The sequence below is a fragment of the Pezoporus wallicus genome, unplaced genomic scaffold (genome assembly GCF_028554395.1).
Source record: "Pezoporus wallicus isolate ANWC-B61680 ecotype Strahan unplaced genomic scaffold, APGP_CSIRO_Pwel_v1 contig_1181, whole genome shotgun sequence".
NCBI classification, from domain to species: Eukaryota; Metazoa; Chordata; class Aves; order Psittaciformes; family Psittacidae; genus Pezoporus; species Pezoporus wallicus.
In genome coordinates this window covers 6,071,737-6,096,742 of record NW_026641428.1, presented here as the reverse complement: position 1 = coordinate 6,096,742, position 25,006 = coordinate 6,071,737, and the positions used below count along the sequence as shown (strand labels likewise).

Below are 25,006 nucleotides of genomic sequence, written 5' to 3'. Positions count from 1 at the left end.
CAGGGCCGAGCCGGCGCTCAGGCCCGCCCCGCAGGAAGGCCCGCCCGCCCCGCAGGAAGGCCCGCCCGCCGACCCGGAAGGCCCGGCGGGGACAGCTGGCTGAGGGGCCGGGTCGGTGCTGGAGCTTCTGTCTCGCCGCCGCCATGGGGAAGTCTTTCGCCAACTTCATGTGCAAGAAGGATTTTCACCCCGCCTCCAAGTCCAACATCAAGAAGGTGAGAGAGGCGACGGAGCTCTTGCGGCGCTTGCCCGGCGGCTGTACTGGCCCCTTAGGCGGTCGGTTAGGCCGTGTGAGGCGCGCACCGAGGCGCTGGGACGGGGCTGGTACCGCAACGGCATGTCGGCTGTCCTGAGGTGGGACTGGGGCTGGGGCTGGGAGAAGGAAGAGGCAGAGGAAAAGTGAGGAGATAGTTGAAGTTCAGGTTTACTCGTTCACCGGTGCGTATAACCGGTGCCGTATGGCCTTTTTCCTGCCTCCACCGTGTCAGATCTGGACGAATAGGCACCACGCATCGCACAGGAGAACTGCCGCGATGTGCCGATGTTTTCCCGGTATTTCCCACCTGTCTTGACCTGGTTCCAAATCTCTTTCCCAGAGTCGGACCATTCCAGGGGCTCCAGGAGAACCTGAGGTTTGGGGGCTGTGAGACTTCCGTCAGGAAGTGTTGCAGTGGGAAAGACAGTGTCACAGCCACGGTGTCTTCTGAGCCTGCTTTTCCCTTTGGATCACTCAATTTTCTCATATCTTCAGTTTTTAAATCGTATTGCAATTGTAGCTTATAAAAATCACACTGCTTATGCAAAGCTCATTTGTTGAAATGCTGGATGAAAATAGTATATTTTATGTGATTAGAATGGGAATTTTCACTTGTTAAGTATTTTCAATAGATTAAGCCAGTTAAGTATTTATACGTGAACATATTTAGTGGTGGGGTTTGTATTTGTTTAAAATACAAACTTGTTTTAACTAGGTATGGATGGCGGAACAGAAAATATCATATGATAAGAAGAGACAAGAAGAATTAATGCAACAGTATCTGAAAGAACAGGAATCCTATGATAACAGGTGAGAACTGGCATAAGATGACACACTTTTCTCACTGCTTCGGGTTTTCATGGCAGTAAAGATCATATTGTGGGTTATTTGGAATGCTGCCTCCCATTTGCTGTGGTAGGAGGAGAGGACAGTGACTCGTAAATTGATTTGGGATTAACTAGAGGTCACAGGAACTTCTTTAAAGTGGCTTGTGTCTTCTAATTGATTTCAGAATATGCTGTGTTGCACAGAAGAGCAAGTAATCTTGTGTGACAGTATGTTTTGTAGAATCATAGAATGGTTTGGGTTGGAAGGGACCTTAAAGCTCATCCAGTTCCAACCCCCTGCCACAGGCAGGGACGCTTTCCACTAGATCAGGTTGCTCAAAGCCTTATCCAGCCTGGCCTTGAACACTGCTAGGGATGGGACAGCCACAGCTTCTCTGGGCACCCTGTGCCTCACCCCCTCACAGGGAAGAATTTTTTCCTAATGCCTAATCTAAATCTCCCCTCTGTCAGCTTAAAGTAATTTCAGTTTAAAGTAATTTCAGCTTGTTCTCTCTATGTGCCCTTGTAAAAAGTCCCTCTCCAGATTTCTTGCAGGCCCCCTTTAGATACTGGAAGACTGTTAGAAGGTTTCCCTGGAGCCTTCTCCAGGCTGAACAGATCTGTCTTTCATAATTCTGTGGAAAGTTATGTTTCAGTTGTGGTTGAAATGTATAGTTTTTGGTGTGCAGTGGAACATGCAAAAGTATTGACTGGTCTCAGTTTTTTTGACATTCAACTTTTGTTACTCAAGTTAACAAATGAAAAATTGTGTTATTATAATTTCCTGTTGCACTTTTTTATGTATATAAATACCCCAAACTGTCCTTTTTATTTAGATTGCTTATGGGGGATGAACGTGTGAAGAATGGACTTAATTTCATGTATGAGGCCCCACCTGGAGCAAAGAAAGGTACTGTGGTTTCCTGATTGTGAGCAGACAGGACTGCAGGGCTAAAAACCTTCACAAGAAATAAGCATCATGTCTTTTATTTTAAAATAATGTGTTCATAGTGAGGTAATGCTACAAGGTGTGATTTCCAGTTCTTCTTCTGGGAATATGCAGACATACATAGTATGTAACAATTTTGATCTCACAATGCTTTATGTTCAGACTGAGAATGGTTGGGTTTTCTTTTTAAATAACAGTACAATGTGAAGGGAAAAAGGAAAATAAAATATCTTTTCTGGCAACAGCAGAAATACTGTCCTTGACCAGAGATGTTTCTTTAGCCTATTTTGAAGCCAGTTGATGAGGAGGACTGCACCTTACCAAGGTGGTGACTCAGACCACACAAACCTGTATTTTGACAGAGTTACTTTCACTTAAATTTCTGCCTGTAAATCAGCTTGATGCGTGTCATGCACAGAAAGTACCCAAGCAATAAGTTAATTAGTTGGAGTTTTATAAATAATAGAGATTCTTTAGCCAAAAATGCTGGCTAACCTGACTCTGGTAGGTGTGACTATGACTGTATTTAGTAGATTCATAAACAGAAGTTACTGACTACCCCGTGGATACTTACATCAGTCAATTTTAGGGAAATCTGAATATAAGTGCAGAACTAAGAAAATGTACTCCCATTAAAAGAAAACATGTTCCCTTTAAAATGCATCTTTCCCATTTGCGTTAAAACCCTTGGAAATCCTTGGAGGTGGTTATGGAGCAACTTTTGCAATTGTTTTTAAAGTTCTTAAGTTAATCCTTTAAGCTTAGAGCAAATGCAATTTTAAACTAGTGATTTTTTGCTAAAAATTCCTTTTTTTTAATTTAAAGTATTGTTGCTACTTTTGGGAAAAAAAGATTACATTTTTTTGTATTTTTATCAAATTGGTGTAGTTTTGAAAGATTATTCTTGCTTTGCAGGATTTGTAACCGTATGCTAGATGCTGATTATTTATGTGTGCTGTATTTACTTTCTAGTTGCTGAGTATTTGCACTATTGTATTAATGTAAACAAACTGTTTTGTCTCCAGCTTAGACACCAGCTGCATTTTACATGTATGAGTAACATATTATTTCTTTTCTTCCCATGATTTCTGAAAATTCCAAGAGGAAGCTAAAGAGGTATTTCATTACATTGTTTCTTTACGTTTTCTTCCTACTTACTTGAAAAGTATTGAAAAAAAAGAATCAAAATTACTATGTTTTCTATTTTATAGCAAGACGGAGAGACAGAATACAAATTTGAATGGCAAAAAGTGGCCCCTCGAGAAAAGTAAGATGTCTGATTTTATCTGAATAAATGTATTTCTTATTACCTGCCTTTCAGATTCTTTTCTCTTTTTTTTCCTTCCCTTTCTTTTCCCATTTTATCTTTGAAGAGGTCACTTGTATAATCTCATCATATCCTGGCAGTTTATTAGTAAAACCTGTAAACCTGGAACTGTTTCCTTGATAAGCTCAAGTTCTTATTTGAATTTTACATCTGTCTGGCAAACACATTAAAACTCATGTTTACTGGAAATACATCTCTGAAATGGATACACGCTTAACAATCAAAGATAGTTTTGTATATTATGGTTTAAAAAATAATGTAAACTCAGTATTTGTTTTCTTTTGTGTTTGTGTAACAGGTACGCTAAGGATGATATGAATATCAGAGATCAGCCATTTGGTATCCAGGCAAGTTACATAAATTTCACTCTGTGGATGTCTAGGGTATCTTTCAAATATTGTCTAGCTGCAGCATTCACATGAGCTCTCTTAATTTTATCATCTGTTTCTCAGTGAATTTAAAAGCTTCTCTTATGCCTAATAACAGACATTTCTGTGAATGTTAAGCTATGTTGTTAACTAAATTATGTCAAGTCTTTTATTTTTATTCTTTTTGTTCCTTTTAGGTGCGGAATGTGAAATGTATTAAATGCCACAAGTGGGGCCATGTAAACACTGACCGAGAATGTCCCTTATTTGGCCTGTCTGGAATTAATGCGAGTTCTGTCTCCACTGATGGTTCAGGTAGGCAATGAATATCTTTTAAAGATGCAGGTTAGAAACCTTTGGGGAACTTACCATGTTTAATTTTAGGATGCTTAAGTTTCAATATTTCAAAGAGTTGATGAATTAGGGAAAATGCTTCTTTATTCTAAATGTAGGGTCCACAATTTCAAGTTAAATATTCCAAATGACAGGGACTTAATTTTTTTAATTAGTAACGCATTCTAGAATGATGCCATAATGAATGTTGCTTTGCTTCTATCTGTGGCAAAAATTGAGAAGCTGCAACAAGATTGTTTATAACACCATGAAATATTTGTGTCACAAAAGAAAAAAGCCTGTAACAGATCGTCAAAGACTGTCCCAGTTCAGATTCCGGTAAACTGCTTGGAAAAGCTGGAACTGTATCAGTGTATCTTTGTGAATTACTTGGAAAAAAAGGGGAGGTTTGGGGTTGTTTCACATATGTAATTGTGCTTCTGTAGGTGGACAAGCAGTTGAAATCTAGATTTCCAAATGCCTGGTTTCCTTTCAGTGGCTTCTTGCTGCTTCCTGAGCTACATTTTTTTTCCTCCATTAGTTTTCCTGTTATTTGAAATCACAAAGTGTTAGATGAGGTTTGAAGAAGTGGGTATTCTAGTCTGAGGTGCCCCTGCGCATGGCAGGGGATTTGGAAATAGATGATCTTAAGGTCCTTTCCTACCGTAACTGTTCTATGATTCTATATAAACATTCAAATTTAATCTCTTTTTTACCTACAATACTTTGTTGTCCATAAGTTGTAATGCTTTTAAGAGATTGTGACACCGTAAAGAAACACTTGGTAACATGGGTGAGTCTTCAGCCTTTCTGTACTGTGCTTTAAGATCATGTGCCATGTTGTGTATTCGGTTTTGTAGGGATGCCATTACAGTTGCACACTTAATAATACCTAGTTTCTTCTGTCTTTCCTCAGGTTATCTGTTTTATGTAGTAGCTCTTAGTTTTATTCCATATTTAGCCTACCAACAATTTTGCTTTTCAGAATTAGATCACCTGGATATGTCATTTCTTTGAGATGAGTCCTGGAAGACTGGAGTTAAAGGAAACAGTGCCTCTTGCACTTCCCTGCTTGTAGGCACCGTCTGATTATTATACCATTGTGTGAGCCATCCTGTAGTTGACTTTCTTAGCCTTTCTTTTCCAGTAGGTTATAACATTATTTTGTTGCCTCATTCTTATCTTAGACGAAATTGCGCTTGGAGCATTCAGTGGCAGTAGAATTGTATTGTGCAGCTCTTGCATATCAGATATGCTTTTGTGCTGCAGAACTTGCTCCCACCCCAAGTTCAAATGGGTAAATTTTAGATGTGTTTTGGCTGGGAAAGCAGGAAGCATTTGTACTTGCTTGCATGACCTTGAAAATGTTCATCCATAAAAGTGTAATATGGACACTTTGCAATGTCAATATAAGACTAACTGCTTGTTTCAAACCTAACTGAACTATGCATCTAGATGCAGGCAGCGTTTGACTGCTGTGGATGTTTCCTAGTCAGATGTTCCCTGGGTAGCTTTCCAAACCGTGTTTCTAAGCCTAAAGAGAAGGATTTAGCACACATAATGAATTTTGTATGAAGAGCAGTGCTGTAAAATTACTCAGTTGTTCTCAGAGTGTGCCAATGCCCTCTCATTTTCAACTTCGGAACTTAGAAGACAGTGTTCTATGCTGAGCATAGACTTTTTTATAGGTTGAGGAAGGATTTCAGGGCGTAGGGTTGGGTGACAGATCAGGGTTTGTATATATAATTTGTAAGACGCTGTTCCTGGATTTGAATAGTCAGCTGTAATGATACTGATACATTTTCTTCCTTTCAGGGAAACTATGTAAAAACACTGTAGGTAAAGTTTAAAATAATTTTAAGTTCTTGATTTAACAGCAGATACAAGGCTTATAGGAAGTGGTAATATCATTAATTAGATCATCATATGAAAGGTTGCCTACTTTTTGTAACCCCAGGAATACAATCCTTTCATAAAGCTTTTATAAAACTTCATCTGATTTAATAACAAGCTAAATTACGCTCCCTTGACACCTTCTGGAAATTCCATGTATGCAAATGAAGCACTACAGTTAAGTGAGAACGCAAGTTATGGAATTCACTGACTCTCTTAAGGCTCATGATTCATCTACACGGCAAGTTAAAGCTTACATCACACGTTTAAAAGAAAAGTTGGGAGTTTTTTTAACTAAACGCTGGCAGCAGTCACATCTTACCTGGGATGGGAGTAAGTAATTATTTTTGCGTTGCTGCTAATTGTACCCAGTTGTTACAATGCTGCAGATCTGCAGTTAGCTCTGTAATACTAACCTACACTGAAGGTAAAACAGTGTTTTTACATTTCCTATCAACACTGCAACATTAAAAAGACAAATTCTATCATGTTCTTACCAGTATCCCCCAACAATATAATCTTGTCTTGACGTTTTCTCTTTGCTGCTTTTTGTTTCCTCTCATTACTTCTACTTAATGCTTTGTTGCTAGCCCTAATGCTGAATTGGTATCCACCTCTAGGGACTTTCTTCTGCTACTCTGTACAGCACATCTTCTCAAGCTCTGCTTCTTCCTGCTCCTCTTTATCAATATTTGCATGCACTCCTAAGCTGCTTTTGTGTTTCTAGACTAAATTCCTAATGATTTTCTGATTATATTATAGTACTGCAAATATGTCCGTTGCCACACTATTCTTACTTAGATTGGCCAGAACTGCAAAAAAAGTACTGCTTTTTAAGGGACAGACACTTGTAATGATATAATATTTTCTTATGAAACCTTTATGGTTAGGTTTAAAAAACTACAAACAGACCAAAAGCACTTTATTTTTTTCCCACCCATCTCCACGCTCTCCCACCATGTATGACAAATAAGTGACTCTTCATGCTTAGAAAACTGGTAAAACCCATGTAAATAGTCCAGTGATATTCATTAATTATGAATATCAATAAGTAGGTGTATAAATTATGAAACGACTTGGCATCTAAGGTCTGAACTCCAAAGAGCGATTTCCAGAAGCTGTCTGTTCATTTTTAGAATATAGAAGAAAACGTATCTCTGAAGAGAGCGATCAATATGGTTTTCAAGGATAGTGATTGCTTATGGTATACAGCAAGCCTGGAATGTGTATTTAATTTATTTGACTCAGGGTTTTAATAGATAAATGTGTAAAAAATAATGTTTGCAATCAGGTCTCAAAGTTGACAAATGTTGGGCTAAGGTTTTAGAGCAAATAATACTTTCAAAGGTCAGGAAGTAACTGTATATGTAGAAAATCATCTTTGAAAGCTTGATACTAGCCTGTATGTCAGGAAACTGAAATGTAAATATTGTCTCATAAATGGAAGGGTACATCTGATAACTGCAGATACAATAAGGAATAAAATTTTAGTACAGTAGTCAATATACCTGCACTGCAATTCTATAAAAAGTATTTATAAAAGAATTTAGAAGTATTTAGAAGGACCCAATTTAGGCTGTAAATCATTGAATTTAATCTTTTTTTAAAGAGCAAATTTTTGCAATATTCTTATGAAGTCTTTGAAATGATCTTTATTGCTTCAAATTTAGTTACTTGGTAGCACTTTATTTCTTGTGAGTTATAGTCTTCATTCTAATAGAAGATGATCTCTCATTGTTTTCTTGCAAACTGAACTGAGTAATTTTTTCTAAGCAGTGTGTGGTAGTTACACTACTTAAATTTAGCTTAGGATTCTTTAAAGTTTGGAAACATTCTCCCTTGTTAGAGCATGCTGTTGGAAGATGCTAGTCCCTGCCTTGCAAAGTATCTTGGCTGGTAATGAATCTCTAAGCAATCAGTACTTGGGAACCCTCGGCCTTATGGTTCTGAATCTGATATTATAAGGACGTTGGCATCACAAATTTCTGCAGATGTAGCTTTAAAGAAATGGTCTGGCTTCCCTGTAGGAGACTTTCAACAGGCCTATTGTTTCTGAATCTTGTTTTTCTGCTTTAAAGAAGCACACGTAAAGTCAGTCTATTTTTCTCTGTTTTGTCCATTGCTGTCTTACTGTATTTACCCAAATGTATTTCTGTCCAAAGAGGAGTGTGTAGGAACTTAACTGCTTTGCTGTAAAGGATGGAAACATCTCATACATACAAGTTGAGGAACCACAGGAGAAGTTCATTATATATCAGTTAGACTCATGACTGAATTCCATCATGTAATAACTTTGAAGTCTTTAAAAATATCTAGTGTAGCAGGGTGACTGCTCTCAGGAGCATTATTGAACAGAGTTAATTAACCGGGAAAGGAAACAGGACGGTTTAGCAGAGGTAGGCAGCTCATCCCCGAAACACTTGCTCACGGCCCACACAGCAGAATGGGGGAGAGAATCGGAATGATGAAGGTGAGAAAACTCATGGGTTAAGATAGACAATTTAATGAGATAAAGCAAAATCAAAGTTCATTCACTACTTCCCATTGGCAGGTAGGTGGTGTAATCTCCAGGAATGGCTCCATCATTCATAACGGTTACTTGGGAAGACAAATACCCTACCTCTGAACATCCCCCCACTCTTCGTTTTTCCTCTGGCTTTATATGCTGAGCATGAAGTCATATGGTGTGGGATATCCCTCTTGTCAGTTGGGGTCAGCTGTCCCAGCTGTGCCGCCTTCCAACTTCTTGTGCAGCCCCAGCCTACTCATTTGTGAGGTGAGAAGCAGAAAAGGCCATGATGCTGTGCAAGCACTGTTCAGCAATAACTGAACCATCCCTGAATTAGCAACACTGTTTTCAGCACAAACCCAAAACACAACCCCATACAAGCTACTGTGGAAAAAAAAAAAACAACTCTATCCTAGCCAAAGCCAGTACAAACAGTGATAGCCATAGTATTGCTAACAAATCTTCATGCGTGTATAAAGGATTGGCACTTGCTTTTTTTGGAGGGACATTTTCATCTTTCTCCTTGATCAAAAGCAAAAGCTTTTGACAGAAAATGAAAGTAATATTATTAGGATAACCAAATAATTGAGTTAAATACAGGAAGAGCAGCTTTTCCCCATCCTTCTTACTTTGTCCAAGAACTGGGCCTTCAAAGTTCTTAATTCAATGGTAACTTTCATTTAACAAAATCCCAGGAATTAGTGGGGTTGGTTTGTTCAAATGCCCAAATCAGTGAGTTTCAGGGGCAGACTTCTTACTTGAGTTGAAAAAAAAGTTTAAGTAATGCAGAAGCCAAATTCAAGAGCACTTGATAAAAACGCAGTTTGTGTTTTGTTCTAATTTTTTTCCTGCTTCAGGAGATCAAACCAGAATGTCTTATCTAGACTGAGACTATTTTTTCAGCCTCAGAGGAAATGTTTGAGTTCAAACGAATGAAAATGAAACTCCTATGCCTGATTTAGTTGTATTATGTGAAGTTTCTACTCTGATTCTCTGTAAGGAAAGAGTTATTGATCACCTACATACTTCTATTTTTTTTTCCACATCACAAAATAAGCACCAATATAGGCTTTTTCTGCCACATAAATTCTATAAGCTGTGATTCTCTTATTTCAGCAGAAGGATACTTGTCTTAGAATCTTCAGTGAAGACTGCATTGTAATCTTCCTCTTTGAACATAAACTGATGGCAGTTGCTGGTTTGGATTCAGTGTTGAATATCTTGTATGCAAAGACCACTCGTGGACTTCAGTTCACCCAGGTGGAACCACTGCAAGGCAAATGCATGTCTGTGGCACAGAACTGTGTTCTGTGATGAGAGGCTGCTGTCGTTCAAGATTTGACGTACACTGCAGCGCTCCAGCAAACAAGAAAAATCACAATCGGTACCTTAACTTAGGCATGGTGGCTTGGTTATTTTGCTTCTGGGACCATTTTACTCATCTAGCTGGTAATTCATACAAAAAAAATAATAATCTTACCGTTAAAAAAGTGCCTATTGAATAATATCTCACCAGTGAATAGAGATTATTTTTGCAATAAGGCAATTTCAGTGGATGTGGTTATCATGGGATAATCACACCCCTGGGGTACAGCCTTGTCTGTAATCTCCCAGGAGTGTAATTATTTCATGATAACTGCACCCCCTGGTGTTGCATTATTTCCATTATGAAATTCTTAGTTTTAGATAGAAAGTAACTTACTTTGATCACTGGAAACTGCAAAGTAGTGTTAGAATATTCCAGCTGTGAGGCTTACAGGGACCAACTTACAAGATTTATTTCTCCTTTACAAAGCTAAATTAGGCAATCAAAATGCTTCTTTGGCTAAACTGATTTACAAGGGTTTTTACTGATAAAATCCTAACTTTCAGATTTCAGACAAGGTGAAAATATCAGTTGTGGTTCTGACTTCATGTGTCACTGTGTATATATGCATGTGTAAAATATGTAATATATACCAGCAAAACAACCCCAGATCACTAGTATCTAGAAGTTTGCCTGTTTTTACAATCCTTTTTCATCATTAAACAGCAGCATCTGCTGATCTCTGTGCTTTTCAGTACCTTTTGTTTGTGAAATCTGAAAAGCATTTGACTTTTTTAGAATGGAGACTGGTAGGTTTTCTGTGCAAATGCTTTGAAGTCATACTGTTATTTTACTTCAAAATTGCCTACAGTTTTCTTGGTCAGGTAAAGATAGGACAAACTCAGTACTACTTTTTTAATTATTATTATTCTTTATTATTTTTTCCCCAAGCAATCTATCTTATTCAGTGAGGGCTGAGGAGCTGGGATTGATAAAAAGCTGTGGAAGCTTAAATGCCTACAACTTTAATCATCTGGTGTTTTTTTGAACAAATAACCTGTTATTACTATCAGCAAGTCAGGCTAGTGTCTCAGATGGGGAGGTAATTTTATGAATGACATAGTTAGAAGTGGGATGGTAAGGTTAAAAATGTTTCTTATGCTCTTGGCCTGTGAAACCTAAGACTGGAGAGTGCTGAGCATCCTTCTTTGCTATGGACTACTTTGAATGATTTACAGCCAGCTGGCTCTGTATGTGATCTGTCCAGTGAAAATACCAAGGAGAAATAGAGTACTATAAAGTGATCAGAGTGTTTTGGAAAATTCAGGCAAAAATGGTAAAGCTATAATGGAGTAACGTGTGTGCATCTTGTGTCTTATGGTCTACAGAGAGAAAGAAACTGTAGGTATGTCTATGAAAATGCAGCCTTCTGAAGACTCATTATCAGCTCCTACAGTCTGTGTCCTCTTCCTTCACTGCCTGAATGCCCTTAAACTAATTGTGGTTGTAGTTTCCATCAGTCTATCGCTTAGTGTGTTCATCTGATATTTAGCTTTTGGGTGAAATTCCTTTCAATAGTAATCACTTAAATTAATCGGTCATACAGAGACAGCAAAAAAAAAATCTATATTATGTCTAGATCGTGTATTTTTTAGTGACAAATATGGTATTTTTTTGTTTCCAAATAGATAGAAATCTGCATTGTATCAGGAATACAGAAATTTATTTGTGTTCTCTTGAATCTAAAACAACAAAGAAAAGGTATTTGAATATGTTAACTGTGAATATTTGTATAAATGGTCATCTGTAGAAACATACAGTGTATGAAACCTTCCTTTATGATCTGCAGCTGAGACCTTTGATTGTGAACAGTAGGAACCTTAACTAAATCTTCACATAGTTAACTGTCATATTTTAGAATAATCCTCTATTTATGTTTCAGAACACTCTGTATTTGGTGTGAATGCATAAAATACAGATTTCTATTAGAAGCCTTGTGCTTGGCATTAAAGCAATAAATATGGATTCCTAAAGCAGTTTGATAATGTTAAATGGTTTTTACTACTCAGAAAAAAAGTCAAAAGGAAACTTGGGTTTCTCTGAAATACTCAATGACAAAAGCATGGCAAATTATACTGAAATCAGTGCTAAAGTGTTAAATTCAGTTCAACTGCAGACCCTCTGAAGAAGAGCTAATTAAAAGCCAGAGGTTTTTTTATTCATCGATTTCTCTCAATGCCAACTGCAGCAGTCGCTTTGAAGTGTAAATATGGTCTGAATGCAGCCATCTCTGAAATGGATGGGAAAATTATCAATAAAAAAAAATGATCAATTCTGAATTAGTGGAGGCAGCATAAATTTGCTATGTTCTGCATAACCAGGAATCGTGAGCACATAATTTTGATATTAGTTCTTTGTCCTTTAAATAAATAAATGTCTACTATCTCTGTCACAACCACTGTAGAAGTTCACAGATGGTACAGTGTGATTAGGCTCAGTCTGTGACTTCTATTTTTTTTTCTCCATTTTTGTTCAATTTCCTTTTAAGCCATATGAAAAAAGACACACAAAACTGTGCAGAGAAAGTACATGGGTGTATTGACAAAACTGTCTGCTAATTTTAAAGTTAGTTACTTTTTTAAGGCAAAACCTAAACAGCCTTTTATGATGCGTTACGCCTTTGCTACCACACAGAGAAGGCAGCATTCTGAATCTGGAGTATATTCATCCTCTGTGTGATGGTGTGCTAAACTGAAACTCACCAGCAGAATGGTTTTTGGAAATGTAGTTCATGTGGAAGAGCTGTTTGCAGCTGTAGCAGAGCATGGCTTTAGTTATCACTGTTAGTTTTAATTATCACAGAAAATCAAATTTCCATTTGGAAGAATTATGGCCTCATGTTGTCCAAAATGCATATAAGAAAGAATGAAGACAACATGCTTTAGGCCTGCTTTGTTAACAAAAAATATGTAATAATAAAGGATAAGCCTTGAAAGTATTTTGTCCTTTATTCGTAAATTGATTTTTAAGCATGTTGGAGTGGAGTATACTAAGTGTGACATATACCAGTGAATTGATAGTGGATATGCACGTGTGTTGTGTTTACATTCATGTTCATGTAAATTACATCTCCATTACCAAGTCCAAAGTATGATGATGGTGACATTTTTAGGTTAAAATCATCACATCTATAAACTAAAAGATGTCCCACACCAGAAGACATTCTCAGGAAGGGGAATCTGTAGAAAAGCCCTATTCCAAATGTTCAGTTTTAATGATGCACAAAATGGGCATTAGTTAAAATAAAGGTTAAGAAGTTATAATTAAAATGATACCATGAAGAATCTACTGCATTTTCCAGTAATTTTTACACTGAGTAGTCTGTTTCCTTTCATAGCGATGCATAACTGCCACTATCTTAAGTACATCTGGTTACTGTAATTTCCCCTGCCACAGGTGGGAATAGTGGTTACATTATTACTGTTTCTTATCCGTTTGCTTTCTATATGTATTCCAAATAAAAATCCATTTAAAACTTAATTGATTGTAAAGAATAACTCACTTTGCCCATCTGCACTGTGGAGGCAGCAAAAGCTTTTATCAATAAATTGAGCAGGTACTGTCAAGATTGTGCATCATGAGTAGATAGAATTAAAACTGCTATTTTTGATGATACTGGCAATCATAACATTATGGTCTGTCTTTACTGCCACTGAAACCGTTGCAGAAAAAGCAGTATTTCATCAATACAGTCACTATGAATGGAGGTTTTAGCATACTGTTCTCTAATATTGGATAACTCGAAAAATGTGCTTTAGATGTTTTAATGCAAGTCTGCTAGATGGTTCATTACAGCTAGCGATGTTCTCCTGTGCCCAAGCACCTTAGAAGAAACACTCTGGCAAGAACAGTGCATTACATATGTTCTGCATTTGTAGCTTCGGGAGCAGTACAGAAAGAATCGAACATTAATTGCAGCTATAGGTTTCTCTTGTTTCGGAGCCAGGAGTGGGGGCAGTAGTGAAGGGTGGGTAGAGCTTGCTGTAAGCTAGGCATTTAAATAACTGAAATCCAGAATTGTATTTCCCCCCTGGTTGTTCAGTAGAACCAGAACTGATTCTGTTAAATAGATCTCAATTAAGTATGATAAGAAATCAGGGTGATCTTTGTTTGTTATAAAAAAAGGCATTTCCAATATGTTGTAGAAATCCTAGTGTGTTACCCTTCTGTAATCCAGTATAATTGATCCTCATATAGGCTTCAGAAGAAAAAAAAACTATTTACAGCTCTTTTGTTTATTTAATTGTACAAATATGAAGGTACACCAACAGCTGTTGAGCCAAGGTTGCACTCAGGTTGTACTTTGTGTAGAATAAAATCCTTCTTTTCACACTTTACTGAATGGCTTGAGTGTCCAGGTTTTGCTCCCTGACTCTGAGTCAGCTGAGTTATCTGGATTTTTTCCTTAGTATCTTAAACAGAAGATAACACAGAATTAGTAAAGCAAGAACTTCAGTGGGAATTAAGAATCAGGAAGAAGCTGTAGCCTATTTGCTTGACAACACCATTTCTTAAGAATTCTAAAAGCCATGAAAAAATGTTTTAAAAATCCTTTGATGGGTCTTTAACTATGGAACCTCTTTTGTGCAAGCCCTTAATATAATCTTAAATACCTGTAGCTGAAGAAAACTTAACAAGTTGTCAGTTGTCTCAATGCATAAAAATAAGTATGATATCAGTGTGCAATTAATTCGACTATATGGTAAAAAGCTTTTCCAAGACTGTGACTTAATTTTAAAGCAGATAAATGTTTTAGTTTTAAGCAAATGTCATCTGGAAAAGTTTTAAAGGGTTTTTTCTTTTCTTTTCCCCTATCAAAATGTAAATTCCAGAAAATAAGCTTGACAGTCAGATTCAAAAATAGCAAGGTACTGTATTTGACTTGTTTCAGAAAGAATAAGAAACAGATGATGAAACGTTGTAACTTTGAACTTATTTTTAGCTTGCTGATGGATGAATGCTGAGAGACTACTTGTCAGAAGTTGTAACATTCAGCTATTTTTACAGGATTCCTATATCTAACGCTCTGTCAACTCATGGCATAGTGTCATCTCCAGATGTTTTCAGCTACATGAGATCACACAGGTAGCTTGATCACAGATGCTGTCACAAGTCCATACAGAATTCATCCATGAGGACAGTTTTCATACTCCACAAAGTATTTTTCTATGCCTGATGCAGGAGTGATTTTTTGCAAGTTGATGGGTGCTGTCCAAGAGTACTTAGCTAACACCAGTTCCCAAGATTTAGCCAGCTGAGAGCTTCTCAGCTCAATCTTACCATCTGTTTTACAGTCTATGACTTAGTTGGAACTTAGCCAGGCAAAGGCAGATAGCTATCAGGTATACTTATTACTGTTTTTGTCTGAAGATCTTGGAGGGTGTTGACATTTAGTCATAACCCAAAGGCTGAGAAGACTGACCAGTTTGGCTTACCAGGCAAACCAGGTTTGATCACAGTGGGCATAATTGCATCTCCAAGAAGCAGGACTCCTGAGTCAATTCACCAAACAGAGGAAGAGGCCCTCTACCAAGCAGCGTACTGGTACCTCCAAGATACAAGTTTTGGCTCCTAAAGTAAGGAAGCCAAGGACACCTCTGAGAAGCTGAGTTTTGCAAACCTCTGTTAATTGAGGTTCAGTGTTTGTAGTTGCTTTTACAGTTTTTGTCTCCCTTGTTTGTACTGGCCAGGAGAAATTCCTTACTTACACTTCCACACTTACTTGCAGTGTGGAAATAGGAATGTGATCATTTGCTCACACATTTAGGCATCTACATTTTTTAAGACACTGTGAAGAAGCAGCCCAAAAAGAAGTGTGTTACAAGCCCTAGTGCTGTCACATGAAATATTTATGCCCAGGAACCCTGAGAGACCTCAAACTGTCACTGATACTTCAAAGAAAATCAGATCTGCTTATCAAAATAATTAAATTGAAATCATTAAAGTATAAATCAAAATCAGCCTCTTGAGTCATGAATGGGAAAAGAAAGTCACCAAGTGTTGATTCCTGTGATTCCAAAGCAAAGGAGTTCAGTTGTGAGAATAAAAATGTTATTTATTCTCATTGTGTTGCAGAATAAAAGCAAATAGTAATAGAGCTTTACTTTAAGCTGTGCAGCCATTGTAAAATACGTCTTAGTTAAACCTCTTGGCTTTGTAAGCAGATAGGAAACACTCTCTTTAAGACTTGCCAGATCAGATACTGTTTTCTCTCTACTGCGGCCTAGCATTGCTACCTGAGCAAAGGTAGCGATGCAGTGTTGATGGCATCGTGCAGCAGAACAACTGAGAAGTTCAGTGGCATTGGCTGTTCGCCTGTGTCATCCTCTCAAAAATGTCCATGTTTTTAAAACTCAGGCATCACATGGTGCTTACAGAGTACTCCATAATCAACGGTAGTGGACAGTGTGCATGTACTGGGGTCTGCACACAGGAGGGTTGTGAAGTAACACTGTTTTGACTCTACTTCTATTTATGGGCTGTCCTTACAAGCTAAGCTGAACCTAAATTGCTGTTTCCCTCATAATTAAAGGGAGACCAAAATTTATCTTATAAACTGCTTTAGTCTCGAGGTTCTGTAGGTGCATCTGATGTATCTTGTATACATTTACAAAACAAGGTAACATGGATTTGTTAACTGTCCTTGTCGTGGTAATGCCTTGTTGTGACTAAAATATTGTAGATGGAGCTATGAGCATCTCTGACATCATTGACAAACAAGGAAACAAAAGTCATGTAATTGTTAGTATTTTTTTGCATGGCTTGCTTTCCTTCTAAGCCTCCCTGTAGTTTTGGTTTTTAAACCTTGTGCTGATTTCACCTCTAAAAAGCATGTGGAAGCTAGCTCAAACGTTTGTATGCAGCTGTGTGTTGGGTCCCAGCTGGAGCAGCACACCGATAGGTCTCTTGTTCACTTGCATGGATCAGTGTGATAGAGCACAACGCACATCCACTGGGCGCAAATGCACAGAAATCGGTAGTACTGTGCATTCTTTGTAAGCATTGTAAGTAAAAGAGGAAATGGTTTTGCTTACCTCTTTCCAGTGCTATGCACAAAACAAACCTGAAGGATTTGTTTCTAGAAAATAATGTTAAATAGTGCTGTTGAAGGCCAATATGCCTTTGCGTCTCTGGTCTAGATTCTGCCTGTAGTCCTTCTATGGAACCACAAAGTTACAGCTTCTGTCTTAGTTCTTTTGCAAATCTGTATAGACTGGGACAAGTTACATTAATCTATCTAATGCTAATGAGAATAAGTATCCAATACACATCAAAATGTGTACAGTGCTGACACTGAAGAGGGAATACCTGAAAAATTAGTGGGGTTACTTTGTTAGGCAGTGGCTCTTACTGCCTTTGTGTAGTAGGGGTATTCCAGGCTTCAGTCTGGTCAAATGGTTTGGTTTCTTTGGTATGGTGAATTATTCTTTCATGACTCTACACTTTGTCTCCATTCAGCTTCCTCGTACAGGGTATTTGACTGAATTGCATGGCTGGATTATGTTGTTTTTTCAAATCAAGACAGCCAAGTTCTGTTGTTAGGTTTCTGTCTAATGTCAGCTTCAGCTCTAGCCAGAGTAGATTTGGGCAAACAGAGCAAGGTTGTAAGTTTGAAATAAGCAAAAAATGTAGATGCTAGAGCCCATCTACATTCATCAGCTGTCAGTGAGCTTACAATTACACTAACGTGTAAGAAGAAAAAGCACTTTTGGTAAAATCTATGGCAAGGGGGTGGGAAGCAACCCCCTACTTAATAAAAATGTAAACTCAAGGAAAACTTCTAAGGTATCTCATTAGAAAATTCTTTTGCCAGGCAAAATGAGGGACTTGTGAAAAGAAAGTAATGCAAGGGCTCCTTAAACCATTTTCAAAGTTTTATCTTCTTCCTTCCTGCTTTACATATAGGCCTGCCTGTTTCTGTATGCAGTGTATTATATGAGAAAACTAAGAAGTCGAAGCTAACAGTTTGAGACAATGCTAGTTTACTTTCCATATATTTTCCATAGTAAAAATCTCTCTTTCCATACTACTCTGCATTAAAAATCTATGAGTCTTGTCTATCTCAGTAACTAACGAACTCTTAAAACCACAAAGCAGGATCAGTAAGTTTCATAAGACTAGTTAATCTTATCATTTACAGTTAGTTTACTGAAGTAATAGTTATCATGTGCTCCATGCTCTGTTTTACATTCCTTCTAATTGAGATTTACTTTACACAGTTGTGCTAATTCATTGACAGGAAGGTTCATGAGTAAACTAGTGAGAAAATATACTGAAAGCGACCTAACAAAAGAGTCTGTGTTTAGGGTGAAGGGAAAGGACCTAGCTGGACAAGTACATGAAGTTTAGGTGATCACAGGTATTCAGTTAAAGCAAAAGAGTGAGTTACAGGAGTTATAAATTGTGCGGTTGAGTCTGAATGATCCAAAATACATCTCATTTTTTACTCCTTGTTAGATGTTTGTAAAGAAAGATGACAAGTGCCTAATCCCAAACACTTCCTCTAGTGCAGCGTACAATGTGATTTTTAAATTGATAAACCAGAAATCTCTGAGGAGGTCACAGCCTTGAGGCCAGACATACCTGGGTGCCCCAAGTAAATAAGTAAAGATATAGGTAACTTTTACATTTATTTATTTTATTCTGTATGTATACTGAGTTTCAAATAATGATTACTTTTTACATTAAAGTTCAAAAATTTGTATCATTATGAAGAATGCCTTATTAGTGACAGAAGAGCATTTTTGTGTTGTTTTAAGGGAGAGGAGGTACCTAAAAGTCTTATTTAATGTGCTTTCTTTAGGTTTCTTGTGCTTTTTCGCTATAATAAAAATGTATTCTAGACTTACCTAAATATATTGTTTTCAACATGACAAAGTTACATAAGAGAATCTCCTTGTACTTACAGAAAAATGCAATTATTTTCTATTCTGAATCTCCAGACTGCTGTTTTAGAAAATCATATCTGATTATTTGCTCAGCAGAAGATTATTGAGTTGATTTAGCTGTGATTTTACTTAACAAAGCTTCAGCTGAATTCCTACTGTGGAGTCCAAAAAAGGTAGAGAGATATAAATGATACATTCAGACTGTGATTTTTGTGAACAGGGCCATCAATGCACCCCTCGGAGCTAATAGCGGAGATGAGAAACAGTGGGTTTGCACTGAAACAAAATGTACTGGGGAGAAACTTGACCGCAAATGATCCATCACAGGTAATGATCTTTTTACCAGTAAGCTGAAAATGTCTGTAAATCTAAATGTGATTGCTTGTGAATTGTAACTTAATGTTTTCAAATATGCATATCCATAGGAAAGCTGAATAGCTATAGGAGTAGAAAAATGTCCAAAACCTTACTGCTTTCCAGCTTTGTTTCAGTCAGAATGGTGAATCATAAATTACTTCTTTTAAAATCACATATAATAAATTAAATCCCTCCTCTGGGTGATTAGAAATTGTATTTTTCCTGAAGGGGGTGGTTAGGGCTTTTGCCACGTACTTCTGATACAATGCTAACCTTTGGATGAAGTTTGAGGAAGTATGCACAAGTAATTGCCGCCAGGAATGCTGTATCTGAGTCAGTCAAATAAATTGATTGACTATTGTTACATTTATTATTTTGGGGGGTGAAAATGTGTAATTGTCTTTACTTAGACTGCACAGAGTACATTTCTAATTGAGGTGCTTTAATAAAAACATAAAGTGAAAAATTCATATGTGCTCCTTGAGTGAGCCACCATGAAATGGCCTTTGTCCATACAGCAGGATAGTCAAACCACTTGTAAAGAGGGGACGACCTCAAGCTGGCCTTGACATCTTGAGTAAATCAACAGTTCATTGCATCTCCACAGACGGATGTACCTTTGCATTTAAAAAAGCTGGGTACCCCAGAAAAACCTAGCATGGGGGCACTGTTAAATTAACCACAGTGATACCAATGTGTTTAGTTCATGTTAGGTGTGGTGGAGGGGTTCTTTGGGATGAGCTTTTAATCTTTATTTCTTGTTTCTGCTCCTGAGTGTGGCTACAATTAAAAACATGACGGTGGAGAAATGTAGTGTACCAGATGCACATAATTTGAAGAATTCAGGGTCTTCAAAGTAACTATGCTTTGCTGATTGCGTTACTGTATGTAGATTATATGATTACGGTATTTTGCATTGATAGAACACTTTATGAACATTTGAAGACTAATAGCACAACAGTGAGGTAGATGTGTTAATACCCATTTTCCTAATGACTAAAGCGAGACAGAAAAGTAATTTGCTTAAATTACCCTGAGTTCAAGCAGGACTAGCATCTTACCTATTCATCCAAGCATGATAACAATGGAGTGACTTATCCTGGGGAATCATGTGGGCTATAGAATGGGCTCATTTTTATTAACTATTTCAGAAATGTTTCTTTCCCTAGCAGTGATTTTTTCATCCGTTCCTAATAACTCCTGTTGTATAACCCCACATTAAACACCTACTCAGCTTCTGAGACAGAATGTGGGGGATTTTTTTGCTCTGCAGTGAGTATGCTGCTCTTTCCAGAGAGTCTTAAGCTGACTTAGTAATATGAATATATTTGTGCCAGTGCAAAAATAAGGTGCATAGAGGCATCAGTTTAAGTACAGAAATCTGAATGAAGAGATAATTTTTATATGTAAGAACTTAACATCTTGCCATATTTTCCTAGGAATTCATTGCAAGTGAAGGAGAGGATGATCCAGAAGTTGAATTTTTAAAATCACTGTCAACCAAACAAAAACAGAAACTTCTAAGGTAAGTGTGATACCTGGTGAAGGGGGTCTGTATCACCAGGAGTTCTGACTGTGTGGTTGTCCCTGTAACTCTTCTATGCCACTGAAGAATTTAGCACCATCAATATAGAAGAAAATCAGCTTAGTTGAGCATGCAGCTGACCACAAATGGCATTATGCAGCATGGGCTTTTAATCCAATTGGTTTTGGTTTAATCTGGCTGTTCTAGTCTTGTTGTGACGCCTTTGCGCTGGGGCTTGTTTCCAGTTTAACAGGTATACTGAAGTACTAACAATTGGCTCGCTGAAGATGCTGTCAGTTGCTGTTTTTAAGGTATGATTTTGCCTCCACTGTTCATAGCATCTTCTTCCAGGCTTAAAAATCCCATGTTCTTGTTTACTGGTTTACAACTTGACAAGGTTTGTGTGGCTAAACTGAACCTCACCTTGCACCCAGTCAAGGCTGGCTCAGCTCCGCAGTGCTTTCAGCTCAGGGCTTCCCATTTGGTGCTCCAGCAGAGGGAGCTCCCTGTGGTCTTGTTCTAATAAAAAGTCAATGAGCTTTTCATTCTTTGCTTCTATCCTACTGATCTTGCTTTCTTTTTGCTCTGTTATTTTGCAATGTTATCTTGAAATAACCTGAAAATGTTTCAAATGAAAAATATTAACTATTCCTACCTAGTAGATCCCGTACAGGTATCATTAGTTAAAATGGCCTTTTAGGTTAAAAGACATGGGCAATGGGAGGAAGGGAGAAAGGTGAATGGCTAAGCAGGTGCATGAGCAGGTAGGTACATATGGTGTTTGCATATATAATAAATAGTTCTCTGAAAGCAACTGGCGTATTTTATGTTACTTTTAAGTAAGGAATGTGTATGGAGTTTGAGTAATTAAAAAAAATATATACTTTTAATTTCTTCTGGCCCAACACAATGAAATTATAATACTTCATATTTTGAAAGTTAGGTTCAGTGAATATTTGGGTCCTTTAGATATTACTAGTCTGAAGGGATTTTTTCAAATACGCTGAAAGTAGTTTCACTATTCAATCACTGAATAAGAGAAGAGTAAGCACAGATACGAAATTAAAACTAGGTGAAAGCAGTCAGATAACAGTGAATGCATCATGTGCATGGTGGAATATTGTACTTATGGCTAGAAGATGGAAATACTTAGTTGTGTCAGAAGAGGTTATTGAAAAGACCCATACTGTTTGCCTGTAAGACTCGGAGATGCAGGTTTTAGAGTGTCTTGTTTCCATCATTAATAGAAGGTGAATGTTAATTGTGGGGGGTTGTTTCATTTTCAAAATCTCTTCTAAAAATGTACAAACAAAAGCAGCGATGATTTCCCAGTCTCCAGAGCAGGCTGACAAGGGAGATAAGCACTACTGAATGTATTTATTCCTCGTTACAAGGCTAAAGTTGATACATCTTACTTATCTTTTTTAAAATTAAAGAATTTAAAAAATCATATCCCCCTGTTGTGAGGGAGCAGCTGTGGATTACAGGAGGATTCTTAATATGGTTAACCTCAGGTTAGAAGTTTAAACATAATATTTTGCTGAAAGGGGAAAGGAATTCAACATGTTTTTAGGAAAACAGCATATTTGCTATAGTGTAGGTCATTGTCAGAAGTAGTGAACTTTAAAAGTCTTTGTAATTTAGAATATCTTAACACATCTGATTGCACTACTGTTCTGTTTTGAAATTAAAAGGAAGTTGGATCGTCTGGAGAAGAAAAAGAAAAAGAAAGAGAGAAAGAAGAAAAAACAGCAAAAGAAAAAAAGCAAAAGTAAACACAAGAAACATAAGACGAAATCCTCTTCCTCATCCTCCAGTGAGACTTCAGTAAGCAGCAGTGACAGCGAGACTGACAGCAGAGATAAAGCGGCACAAAAGAAGGTGGATTCTAAGAAAAGAAAAAAAGACAAGTTTTCAGAGGCTAGCAGCAGCAGCAGCGATTCAGAAGGAAAGGCAAAGACAAGGAAGGAAAAACTTTATGAAGATCTCTCCAGTAGTCATGGTAAAAAGGACAAAGATAGGGAGACATACAGGCCTTTAAAGCAAGACAGTTCTGCGGAGAGCAACAAATGGAGCTCCTGTGAGGGGGAAAGAAGGTCCAGAAGCAGATACCATAGCACCAACGAGAGAGAAACTGAAAGAAAGGAGAGGAATGGTAGAAGCCCAAGCACGGATGAGAGGAGCAGGAGAAGCCCTTGCACAAGTCACAGCAGTTCCAGGCAAAGGCAAATAAGAGAAAGTCCAAGTCAAAGCCTTGGTGAAGAGTGGCACAGGAAACATGAAAAGAGAAGCCCCAGCGCAGATGTTCATAGAGACAAGAAAAGAAGCAGAGAGAGCTATGGGGAGAAGTGCAGTAAAGTGGAACACAGAGAAAGGAGCAGACGCAGTAGAAGCAGAAGCAGAGAGAGGAAAAAAAAGAGATAGCATAGGGGACAGGTGCAAACAAGAACGTCTCTGGGTTTTGATGAATACCTTTAACAAGGGCTCAATTACGCGTTGCTGTTCATTTTCCAACCTCTGTAACTAGATTTTCCTACATAAAGCCAACAACATCATTTCTATAATGTTGGAATATTTGTAAATTAGGTATAAATGTTATGGTATTTTTCTTACTGTATAAATATCCTTGTTGGCAAATACCTCATGTATACACAGAGTAATTCATAGACCTGATTTTAGGGGTTTAAAATATTTCAGAGCAGTATGTAGTATTTTTGGTTCTGTCAGTGATGATTTCTGTTTAGATGCAACTGTCAGGGGAAGCAGAGAGTAATTTGGGAGGAGTCCTGGGATGTGCTGAACAATAGCAAACAGTTGAGATAGTTCTGGATAAAGTCTTCTTCAGATATCAAAACATCGTATTGTCAAGGGTTTGGGTTTTTTTCATACTGAAGCATTTTTCCTAAAGTTCCCTGTAAGAGATCAATTTCCTGAGTTAAAACAACAGAGAAGACATAGTTCACATAAGTGTGTAGCCAACATTTTTTGACCTCCTGCAGTGTACAGCTTGGTCAGGGCTATCTAAACATCTTGAACCCCTGTTGCTGTGTGTCAGTACAATGTCAAGTTAGTGTTCAATAATCTCTCAAGACATGAAAAGAGTATTTACTGCCTCAACTGCTTCAGGTATTTCATTGTTTGTGGTAGAAAGTGAATGTAAATAGTCATCCTTTTGTTTTCATGAAACAAACTTTTGAGGTTTTTTTTAATGATTGTCATTTGCTGCACACATTGTTATGCAGATGAACTTCCATAATAAAATACCTTCTTCTTTAAAAACAGTAAGAATTGCTGCCTTCTCCAAGTTCTGAACCAGTACAAATGCATGATGCAACACTTCACAGGGGTTTTCTTGCAAAAGAAATGCTTCTCTGCCATTTAGGGGCTGCCAATGGGAGTACATTAGTTAGTGGGCAGGTGGAAAGGCATCACCTTTTCAGAATCCTCTCTATTCTGGCAAATAACTTTCCTCCCCTCAGGACAAATGGGACTGTCTTTTATTACCAGTCCACTTCTTCCAACAGTCACTCAGAAGCTTTTCAGTATCACAGAGTATGGTACATGGTGGAAGTGACCTGGCTTATCTTGTAGTGCATGTGAATGGGTTTGAAAGGGTGAGCCATTAAGGAATGTCACCCTCTTCTTTTATAAGCATTTGTGCTAGGTTGCTCCAGGCGTTCTTGCTGGAGCGGCTGGGAGCTGCAGGGCATGCGCAATTCAGTAGAGTCAGGCCCCATATTCATGTGTGTGTGGGAGCTCCGATGTAGAGAGAACAGGAGGAGACTGACAAAACACCCGTACGAACAATCTGAACAAAACCTCTTGTGAAGAACTTATTATGCTTCTGTGTAAGAGAGGACAGAGAAATGTGATAGGGTAAAAGGCATATTCTGGTAGAACGTTTTCATGTTAAGTGCAGCGTGAAAGATAGGAGGAACAGCCAGTGACTACTGCAAGGTTCTTCTATTCTGAAGACAGGTCTCTTGCTTACAGGTCTGTCGGATTGTGGCACAGGAATCTGCCAACTACAATGCTGACTTTTAGCTGAAGAAGGAAGGACAGCTCAACGTCCACCAGTCTTGGCATTTTTGTGGGCTTTTCTATTTTCTTTTTGCATGTAGTTAAACTGTATATGGTGTACATCGTGCCTTTTCACATACAAAGAGTGGCACATGGCATGGGCTTACTGTGATGGTGGCCACGGTGAATGAAAATTAGACCAGAAGAATAGCAGCGGTTCGGATATATCTAGCTGGAAGAGTACCTGTTGAAGAGCACAACTTCAGTCCTCTTGACACCTGTTCTGCTTTCAGTGCAGCCCTGGGGAAGGTTGGTGCAGCTTCGGAGGGAGGCGCTCGTTGCGTTCCCCAGGCCAGCCTGTGCCACTGCACCGGTATGAGGAGCGAGC

At 38.0% G+C, this 25,006-nt stretch overlaps 1 protein-coding gene across 1 annotated transcript; it reads left to right on the top strand.

Annotated features, from left to right (window-relative positions):
* Nucleotides 1-116: 116 nt before the first annotated feature.
* CIR1 (corepressor interacting with RBPJ, CIR1) lies at nucleotides 117-23,879 on the top strand. The gene is made up of 10 exons (XM_057423784.1): nucleotides 117-215; nucleotides 972-1,066; nucleotides 1,920-1,993; nucleotides 3,135-3,148; nucleotides 3,244-3,299; nucleotides 3,658-3,706; nucleotides 3,925-4,042; nucleotides 18,937-19,043; nucleotides 20,513-20,598; nucleotides 22,293-23,879. The coding sequence occupies exons 1-10, from the start codon at nucleotides 144-146 to the stop codon at nucleotides 23,020-23,022; spliced, it is 1,401 nt and encodes a 466-aa protein (XP_057279767.1). The 5' UTR covers nucleotides 117-143; the 3' UTR covers nucleotides 23,023-23,879.
* Nucleotides 23,880-25,006: the final 1,127 nt, after the last annotated feature.

What these genes read in the sequence shown, in the direction of transcription:
- CIR1 (XM_057423784.1), top strand. Translation starts at nt 144, where the DNA reads ATGGGGAAGTCTTTCGCCAACTTCATGTGCAAGAAGGATTTTCACCCC. An exon ending in ATCAGCCATTTGGTATCCAG is followed by an intron (nt 3,707 to 3,924) that starts GCAAGTTACATA and finishes TGTTCCTTTTAG; the next exon opens with GTGCGGAATGTGAAATGTAT. An exon ending in CCGCAAATGATCCATCACAG is followed by an intron (nt 19,044 to 20,512) that starts GTAATGATCTTT and finishes ATATTTTCCTAG; the next exon opens with GAATTCATTGCAAGTGAAGG.